Source organism: Pteropus alecto, unplaced genomic scaffold (genome assembly GCF_000325575.1).
Source record: "Pteropus alecto unplaced genomic scaffold, ASM32557v1 scaffold102, whole genome shotgun sequence".
In the NCBI taxonomy this organism is placed as follows: Eukaryota; Metazoa; Chordata; class Mammalia; order Chiroptera; family Pteropodidae; genus Pteropus; species Pteropus alecto.
In genome coordinates this window covers 293,248-302,542 of record NW_006432224.1, presented here as the reverse complement: position 1 = coordinate 302,542, position 9,295 = coordinate 293,248, and the positions used below count along the sequence as shown (strand labels likewise).

The 9,295-nt window shown below is 51.0% G+C and overlaps 1 protein-coding gene across 1 annotated transcript in view; it reads right to left on the bottom strand.

Moving 5' to 3' along the window:
* Nucleotides 1-3,097: 3,097 nt before the first annotated feature.
* The window catches only part of OCA2 (OCA2 melanosomal transmembrane protein), a 39,162-nt gene continuing 32,964 nt past the window's right edge, over nt 3,098-9,295 (bottom strand). The window contains exon 18 of the mRNA XM_025043518.1: nt 3,098-4,281. Coding sequence (XP_024899286.1) covers nt 4,211-4,281 — 71 coding nt within the window. The 3' untranslated portion in view covers nt 3,098-4,210. The remainder of the gene's footprint in view (nt 4,282-9,295) is intronic.

The following is a 9,295-nucleotide window of genomic DNA, read 5'->3' as shown; positions in this document are numbered from 1 at the left end:
TGTGGGCCCCCTGTCTGCTCCTAACCCGCCTGGGGCCTGGCCGGCCTCCCGTGGGGCTCCCGCATGTTGGTGGGGTCCACGGCAGCGTCTCCAGCAATGACCCCTCGGACGGCCCCGCTCTCCGCTTGGGCACAGTGGACATCTTGTGTCTCTTCACCCCTTCCTCTCACTGGACCGTCCAGCCCCGTGGGGGGAGGTGGCCACAGCTGGCATTTCTGCAGGACCGACTGTGCGCTGAGAGCTTGGCGTGTGGCGTCACAGACCCCCAGCTCCTGTGTGTCACCATGTTCATGAGAAAGCTGAGGCTGAGGTGAAAATAACTTGCCCGACATCACAGACCCAGCGAAAGGCAGAGAAAAGGATTTAAACGCTGGAAATGTGACTTCAAGCCCCCTCCCCCCCAACACACACACTTAGCAGCTACAGGAGGCCAGCCAAGGGCGGTGCCTTTCTGAAACCCTTCTGTTTGTAAGGTAGCAACTCCCTTTTGAATTAATTTAAACACACTTTTGTTAGGAAAAAGAATGTCTCTTTCAAAGGACCTCCAAAGAATGAGCTAGAAGGGCTCGCTGAGGCCAGCTGTGTTGAGCTTCACAGAAGCGGGTAACGGCTGCCTCAGCTAAGAAGCCCTGCATAGAATGTTCTCCGGCTTGATTGCTTGATTTGCAAATCAAGAGCAGACAGCCCAGGGCCAGTGACCGGTCACACAGCTGGAATCCAGGGGAAGCTGTGGGAGCCCCTGCCCCATGGCAAGCCGCACCCTGCCCTGAGCCAGGGGGGCCGGTGGAGGGGGGTGTCGCAGCCAGCCCACGCACCTGGCCTTTCACAGCACGATGCCAGCAATCCCAGGATGCCTGGCGCCAGAAAGTCAAATCTTAAAAGGTTTACTTACCTCCTGCAGGTTTTCCCCAGGAGGAGGAACAATTGATCAAACCAAACAAGCAAAAAAAAATAAAAATAAAAATAAAAAAGCAAGGCTCGGGGTGGGGGAGTGGAGAATAATTTTCCCAAAATAAAGCCTTTTGAAAGATGAAAACTTGCAAAAGCTATTTGTGTCCGAGCCATCCTCCCCGCCATCATGAAGCCCATTTTGCCTGATTCCTCCTCTCCCAGATGTGGCTGCTGCCCACTGTGTTGCCGGGGGCTCCCTGTCACAGGGCCCTGTAGTCACAATACCACCGCATCTGTAAGGCGTTTATCTAAGTGACTCAGGAGGGATCGTAGTGGTGGAGCCAAAGGGAGAAGTGACATCTGAGGGACGGTCCCTAGTCACCTGTCTACAACGGGAAGGACGCAAACCCAGGAATTAGACCTGCCAGGGGAGCGACACTCTGAACTAGACTGAGCAGCAGGTCGCGGCAAGCAGCTGCCGGCCTCCGGCTGGCTCTCGCGGGGCTGACGTGGGGACACCTGGACGCCCTGGCTCTCCGGGTGCTGACAGACACGGGGAGCGAGCAGGGCCCTTCGATGCACTGAGTCACAACAGGTGTGGGCAGCTGCGCAGGCTGCGGGACGCCCGGGCGGGAGCTGGAGACAACCACAGCCTGGCGGGGCCGGGCCTGCTGCGGCTGAGCGAGGACAGGGCGTGGGCCAGCGCTGGGGACAGGAACAGTGCAGAAAGCTACCGCTTGTCACAGCTCTGCCCGGGCGCCGGCTTCCCGTTCGGACCCGGCAGGGGAGCGGTGGTGCCGGGGTTGGGCGCTGAGCCTGCTCCGGGCGAGGCTGGACGCGAAGGTTCCTGGCCTCGCCTGCTGGGGCAGTTCATGGTTAGATTCAGGTTATGTATCTGACAGGACCATCACAGAAACGATGCTGTGTTCTCATTGCATCCTGTCAGGTGTTAAAAGATCCCAGCTTTTCTCCCTCTGCCCAACCCCCCCCCCCACCGCCCCGGTTCTGACTCCGCCCCAGTTCTGACTCCACCCCAGTTCTGACTCCACCCCCATTTCTCTGACAGCCCCCAGCTCTGACTCCGCCCCCAATTCTCTGGCTCCGCCCCAGCTCTGATTCCGCCCCCAGTCCTGACTCCACCCCCAGCTCTCTGACTTTGTCGTCAGCTCTGACTCCGCCCCCAATTCTCTGGCTCCGCCCCAGCTCTGATTCCGCCCCCAGTCCTGACTCCACCACCAGCTCTCTGACTTTGTCCTCAGCTCTGACTCCGCCCCCAAGCTCTGACTCTACCTTTTTCTGACTCTGCCTCCAGCTCTGACTCCGCCCCAGTCCTGACTCCACCCCAGCTCTCTAACTCCGCCATGTTCTCTGACTCCGCCCCCAGCTCTGACTCCACCCCAGCCCTCTAGCTCCACCCCCAGCTCTGACTCCACCCCCAGCTCTCTGACTCTGACCCCAGCTGACTCCGCCCCAAGCTGACACCACCCTTTTCTGACTCCGCCCCCAGCTCTGACTCCGTCCCAGCTCTGACTCTACCCTTTTCTGACTCTGCCCCCAGGTCTGACTCCTCCCCAGTCCTGACTCCACCCCCAGTTCTCTAACTCCGCACCATCCTCTGACTCCGCCCCGTTCTGACTCCACCTCTTTCTCTGACTCCGCCCCCAGTTCTCTGGCTCCACCCCCAGCTCTCTGACTCCGCCTCCAGCTCTCTGGCTCCGCCCCCAGTTCTTTGGCTCCGCCCCAGTTCTTTGACTCCGCCCCCGCAGACGCAGGGCATCCAGCTCTGACTCTGCCCCAGTTCTGACTCCACCCCCAGTTCTCTGACTCCACCCCCAGCTGTGATTCTGCCCCCAGTCCTGACTCCGCCTCCAGCTCTCTGGCTCCGCCTCCAGCTCTTTGGCTCCGCCCCAGTTCTCTGACTCCGCCCCCCGCAGATGCAGGGCGATGGGTCAGCTCGGTGCCCCCGCCCATGCGATGCCTCGGGTCTGGGTCTGGGGGCTGCAACGGGTCTGGGGGCTGCAGGCCCTGCTCGCTGTGCCGGCGGCTCCTCCTCCATCGGGGTCTGTGCACGGACCCCAGCGGCGCTCTCTGGGGACGGGGTGACCGGCCGTGGGTGTCACAGCTGTCCCACCGCTCCCTCGCCCACCCTCGCTTTTCCCGGTGTCTGAACTGGCTCCGACCGGCCGGGAGGACGGTCTCGGCACCAGCAAAGCCTCCTCCGGTCAGACCGACCAGACGCCCCGTCCTGCAGAGCAGTCCGCACACGGCAAGTCACCCCGCCCGCAGCTCCCGCTCCCCCGGAACAAGACAGCTCCCGGACCGGGGGTGCCGTCCCCGTCACAGTGACTGACCTTGCCAGCCGACCGTCTGACGCGGCGTGGATGAGGGCTCTCGGTGGCTGGGGGGACTCGCCCTCCCCCAGGCCCACTCACGCGGGGGCTTTTCCTCCCTGGGCCGGCCGGGTCCTCCCCACTTAGCTCCTTCCGCTGTGACCGGGGTGTCCCCTGCACCGGGGTCCCCCTCCCTGGGGGCTCGGCCGCCTTCCTCCTTTCTCAGGCTCTTCTTCTGCGGCCCCTTCCCTTGGTGTTTCTGCTGGGACGTGACCCATTTTCCCTGCCTGAACTCACAGCCGCCTGGCGCACTTAGCTCCCATGCACTTGAAGATGAACAGCGGCTGGCGTTTGGGGACCTGACAGGGCAGACTCCCGCAGGCACCGCCCACAGAGGCAGCCGCGCAGGTGACGCAGAGCGGCGGGCAGTGACAAGGGCCCAAGACCCCGGCTGAGCGAACGTCGACTACGCAAGAGCGAGCAGAGCTGTGAAGCCTCTCTGGCCGCAGGGCGGGAGGAGGGCTGGCATCGGGAAAGGAACGCAGCGTCCTGGGTTAAACCCGTTTGTTATTCCAGGTCCCCTGCTGGCCGAGGAGCATGGCCGCGCCCGCGTCCACCTGCCTCCGGGGGGAGCCGCGTGGCGTCCCCGTGTCCACCTGGCTCCGCGCAGATGAGGGCAGATGGAGAATGAAGGGTAACATTCCGAGTCTCCTCCTCGGGACACTTCGTTTTTAATAAAATGTTTCCTTACACACTATTTGGGGTACGCGCTCAGGGTACGACTTCCTTGCAGGTTCCTGTGTAACGTGTCTATGGGACGTGACTGGCCAGCATTAACTGAAAAGGGGCGGGGAGGGGGGAGCTCGGTGGCCAAGCGGCCCCAGGGGACGCACCTCTGCGTCTGAGGGCCCCTGGGGGCGTCAGATCCAGGGCTGGTGCTGCTCAGGTCCCGTCAGCTGTTCCGCGACACACGTCTTAGCTCCACCCCATCACGACGTGAACGACCAGGAGGTAACACATGCCAACCGTGCAGGAGACGACCACCATTGGAAAGCCCAGCCTGCAACGCGAGAGAGAGCGCGGCGACGTCCAACACCAGGTATGTGGGGGGCGGAGGGGGGGGTGCGGAAGCGGGGAAGTAGAAGGCAAAAAGATATATATAAAAAAAAAAGCAAGGTGCCCCCGTGTCGCCCCACCCCTCTTGACCCCGAGTACGAACTGAACTGCACGCGTGGGCGGAGGGGAGAATTTGAAGCCGGTCCCCAAACAGCGGAGCCCGAGGAATCAGCGAGCACGACAGAAAGCAGAGCAGTGAGTGCAGAGCGCAACAGCTGGGGCTCAGCAGCTGGGGCAGTGAAGCCGGATGCTGAGACCTTGAGCCTGGGGGCAACGCCGTCCACCGTCCCAGAGCACAGCCTCCCTCCACCCCATAGCCTCCCGCACCCGGCACCTCGGAGCCCCAGGGGAATGTGCACAACTAGTACCAAAACAAAAACTGTCCAGGTGTCACAGACAGGGCCTGCGACGGAGGGTAGCCAATGGTGATCTGAATATTCAGTATATCAGACAGAGAAAAAGGGCATTCGGTTCAAAGCAGAGATCCAAGAGGCTTGGATGCCACCTGCTGGAACTCAAAAGAAAAACACCTTAGAAACAGGCTAAAGAGAGACCTCTGTATAACTCTTTCTGAATAAAAGCAGAGTGCGCTCCCATTAATGCCCAGGCAGAGAAACAGTCCACCACACAGCATGAACGACCAGGGTGACAAGGCAGCTCAGAAAGAAAAAGAACGATCTTCAGAAAATAAGCTTAAAGACACAAAAATGTACCATTTAAATGACAGAATTCAGGATTGCATTCCTTTAGAAAAAAATCGATGAGATACAAAATAAACCAGATCAACAACTCCAAGAACTTACAATCACAATAGATTAGCAAAATGGGTTTTTTTGCAAGGAGATTAAAACCCTGAAAAAGAACCAAGTAGAACTTCTGGGGATGAAGAACACAGCAGAAGAGATGAACAGTGAAATACCAAGCTTAGGAAACAGAGCTGACCAAATGGAGGAGAGAATCGGTGATATCGAAGACAGAAATCTAGAAACGACTCAGGAGGAAGAAGAGGGAGACCGGAGAATAAGAAGAAAATGAAAGCTATACAAGAACTAATGACTCCATCAGAACACTGCGTATTCTCGACAGAAAAGGGAACAGAGCATATTCAGATAAACAGCTGACAGGAATTTCCCAAATCCAAGGAATGACCCGGAGCTTTGAATCCAAGAAGCTAGCAGAACACCCAATTATCTCAACCCAGAAAGGCCTTCTCCAAGACACATAACATTAAAAATTGTCAAAAATTAATGATAAAAAAAATTCTCAAGACGGCCATGGAAAAGAAGACAGTCACCTATAAAGGAAAACCCATTAGACTATCTTCGGACTTCTTAGCACAAACTTTGCAAGCAAGAAATGAGTGGAACCAAACTTAAATGAAAGATATTACCGGCCAAAAAGAATACATCCAGCAAAGTTCGCCTTTAGATGTGAAGGAAAAATAAAGACCTTTCCAGACATACAAAAACTGGGGGAATTCCCCACTACCAGGCCTGCGTCATAGGAAATACTGAAAGGGCCCAGCCCGCCTGAAACAAAATGACGAAAAAGACACAGAACTGTGAATAAGGTGACTAGCAGTCAGACAAAAGCACAGGAGTCCAATCCTTATTAAAACAGGGCATTACATGCGTAAATATAAAGAAGAAAACTGCTATTGTGAGTTAGAGATAAACGTGCAGCATACATAGGGACACTCTGAGACAACGATGACAGGAAAGGGGAGGGAACAAGGGTCCAGATTCGCAAAGGGGAATGGACATAAGGCACACGCGGAAGATGGACTGCTGTGTAGATATACGACTCCCCTTCCATATGCTCAATGGTGACCACGTGCCGAAGATCCAGAACAGAAGCGCAGAGCTAAAACGAGAAGGAGCAGAGGGAAAACCCACGGAACCCAAAAATGAAATGACAGACAGAATCGCAAGGACAACGAAGCAAGGGAGACACCGAGCTACCAGAAGACAAGATAACATGGCTAGAAGAAGACCGCATATTACGATAATCGCCCTGACTGTAAATGGACTGAACTCACCAATAGAAAGGCACAGAGTAGCGAGCTGGATCGAAAAATGAAACCCAACCACATGCCGCCTCCAGGAGACACACCTCAGCTCCAAAGACAAATATGAACTCGAAGCGAAAGGGTGGAAAATGATATTTCAAGCAAATGGCATTCAGAGAAAAAAGCGGGAGTAGCGGTACTGATATCGGACAGAACAGACTTCACAATAAAAAGGTAAAGAGAGATACTGAGGGACGCTTCATAATGATAAAGGGAATCAAATACGAGGAAGACATAACACTTATTAATATCTCTGCTCCCAATCGGGGAGCCCCGAAATACGTAAAGCAATTACTAACAGCACGAAAGGGAGAAACAGACCAATCCACGATCGTAGTAGGGGACCTAAATACCCCACTGTCGGATGTGGACAGATCCTCCAAACAGAAGATCAATAAAGAAATAACATCCTTAAATGACCCATCAGACCAACTGGACATAATTGACATTTACAGAGCCTTCCATCCCAAATAGCTGCTTAGACATTCTTCCCTAGTGCACATGGAACATTTCAAGGACTGAGCACATACTGGGACACAGAGACAGCCTCGACAAACATAAGAGGTTCGAAATCGTATTCTCTGATCGTAATGCTTTGAAGATGGAGATCGACTGTAAAAAGAAAGCGGGAAGAACCACAAAGACATGGAGATTAAGCAGCACACTGTGAAGAATAACTGGGGTGGAGAAGGAATCGAGAGATACATAGAAACGAATGACAATTAATGTATGACGTATCAAAACTTTTGGGACACAGCAGAAGTGTTTAATAAGAGGGAAGTTCAGATCGTTACAGATCCATCTCAAAAAACAAGACTGAGCCCAAAGAGACAACCTAACACTACATCTGAAAAACTAGAAAAAGAACAGATGAAGCCCCAAATCCGCAGGAGGAAGGAAATCATCAAAATTAGAGCAGAATTAAATGAAATTGAGAGCAAAGAGACAAGAGCAAAAATAAATGCAACAAAAAGCTGGCTCTTTGAGAAGGTTAATAAAATGGACAAGCCCCTGGCTACACTCACTACAGAAAAAAAGAGGACACAAATAAACAAAATCAAGAATGACAGAGAAGTTATGACAGATACCACATAATACTTCATGGTGAAAAACTAAAAACCTTCTCTCTAAGATCAGGAATGAGACAAGACTGTCCGCTATCACCACTTCATTCAATATAATTTTGGAGGTCCTGGCTACGGCAATCAGGCAAGAGAAAGAAATAAAAGGCATCCAAATAGGCAGTGAAGAAGTCAAACTGTCACTATTTGTAGATGACATGATTCTCTGTACAGAAAATCCTAAAGACTCCACAAAAACACTACTAGAAACGATAAGCAAATACAGTCAAGTTTCTGGATACAAAATCAATGTTCAAAAATCAATAGTGTTCCTATGCTCTGATAATAAACTATCAGAAAAGAAATGAGGAAAACACTTCCTCTTTCAATTACAATAAAAAGAAAAAAATACCTAGGACTAAAGCTAACGGAATATGTGAAGGACCTATGAAAACTATAAGACTCTGCTAAGAGAAACTGAAGAAGACAAAGAAATGGAAAGAATTAGCATAGTTCAAATGACCACATTACCGAAAGCATGTTACAGATGTAATGCAATCCCCATCAAAATCCTGTTGGCATTTTTTTAAAGAAACAGAACAAAAAATCATCAGATTTGTATGGAAGCACAAAAGACCCCGAATCGCCAAAGCCATCTGGAGGAAAAAGAACGAGGCTGGAGGCATCACTCTGCCCGACTTCAAATTATACTACAAAGCGACAATAATCAAAACGGCATGGTATCGGCACAGAAACAGACACAAAGACCAGTGGAACAGACTCGAGAGTCCAGAAATAAACCCATATTTATATGGGAAAGTAATTTTCGACAAAGGAGCCAAAAACACACAGTGGAAAAAGCAAAGCCTCTTCAATAAATGGTGCCGGGAAAACCAGAAAGCTGACTGCAAAAGAATGAAACTAGACTGTTGTCTATCACCACACACCAAAATTAGCTCAAAATGGATTAAGGACCTGAATATAAGACCGGAAACAATAAACCACATAGAAGAAAACAAGTACTAAACTCATGGACCTTGGACTTAATAAGGATTTTATGAATTTGACCTCAAAGGCAAGGGGAATAAAAACAAAAATAAATAAATGGGACTATATCAAACTAAAAACCTTCTGCTCAGCAAAAGAAACCGTCAACAAGGTAAAGAGACAACCATCCAAATGGGCAAATATATTTGCAAACAATGTCTCTGATAAAGACTAAATATACAAAATATACAACGAAGACCTCATACAACTCAATAACAAAAAAAACAAACAATCCAATTAAACAATGGGCAGAGGACCTGACCAGACATACAAATGGCCTAGAGACATATGAAAAGATGCTCGACTTCACTAGCTACGAGGGAATTGCAAATCAAAACCGCAGTGAGATATCACCTCACACCTGTTAGAATGGCTGTCATCAAAAAAAAAAAAAAGTTACAAGTGTTGGCAAGGTTGTGGAGAACATGAAACCCTTGTACATTGTTGGTGGGAATGCAAAATGGTGCGGCTTCTGTGGGAAATAGTACAGAGGTTCCTCAAATAATTAAAAAAAAAATTATCACATGACCCAGGGTATATATATTTCTGGGAATATACCCCCAAAAAGTCAAATCAGGATCTTGAAGAGATATCTGCATTCCTATGTTCATTGTAGCACTATTTACAATAGCTAAAATAAAGAAAAAAACTAAATGTCCATCACTGGATGAATGGAGTAAAAATGTGGTGTGTGTATATATATGTATATATATATATATGCATTTAGAAAATTATTCAGCTTAGAAAAAAAAAAGAAGAAATCTTGCCATGTGCAACGACAT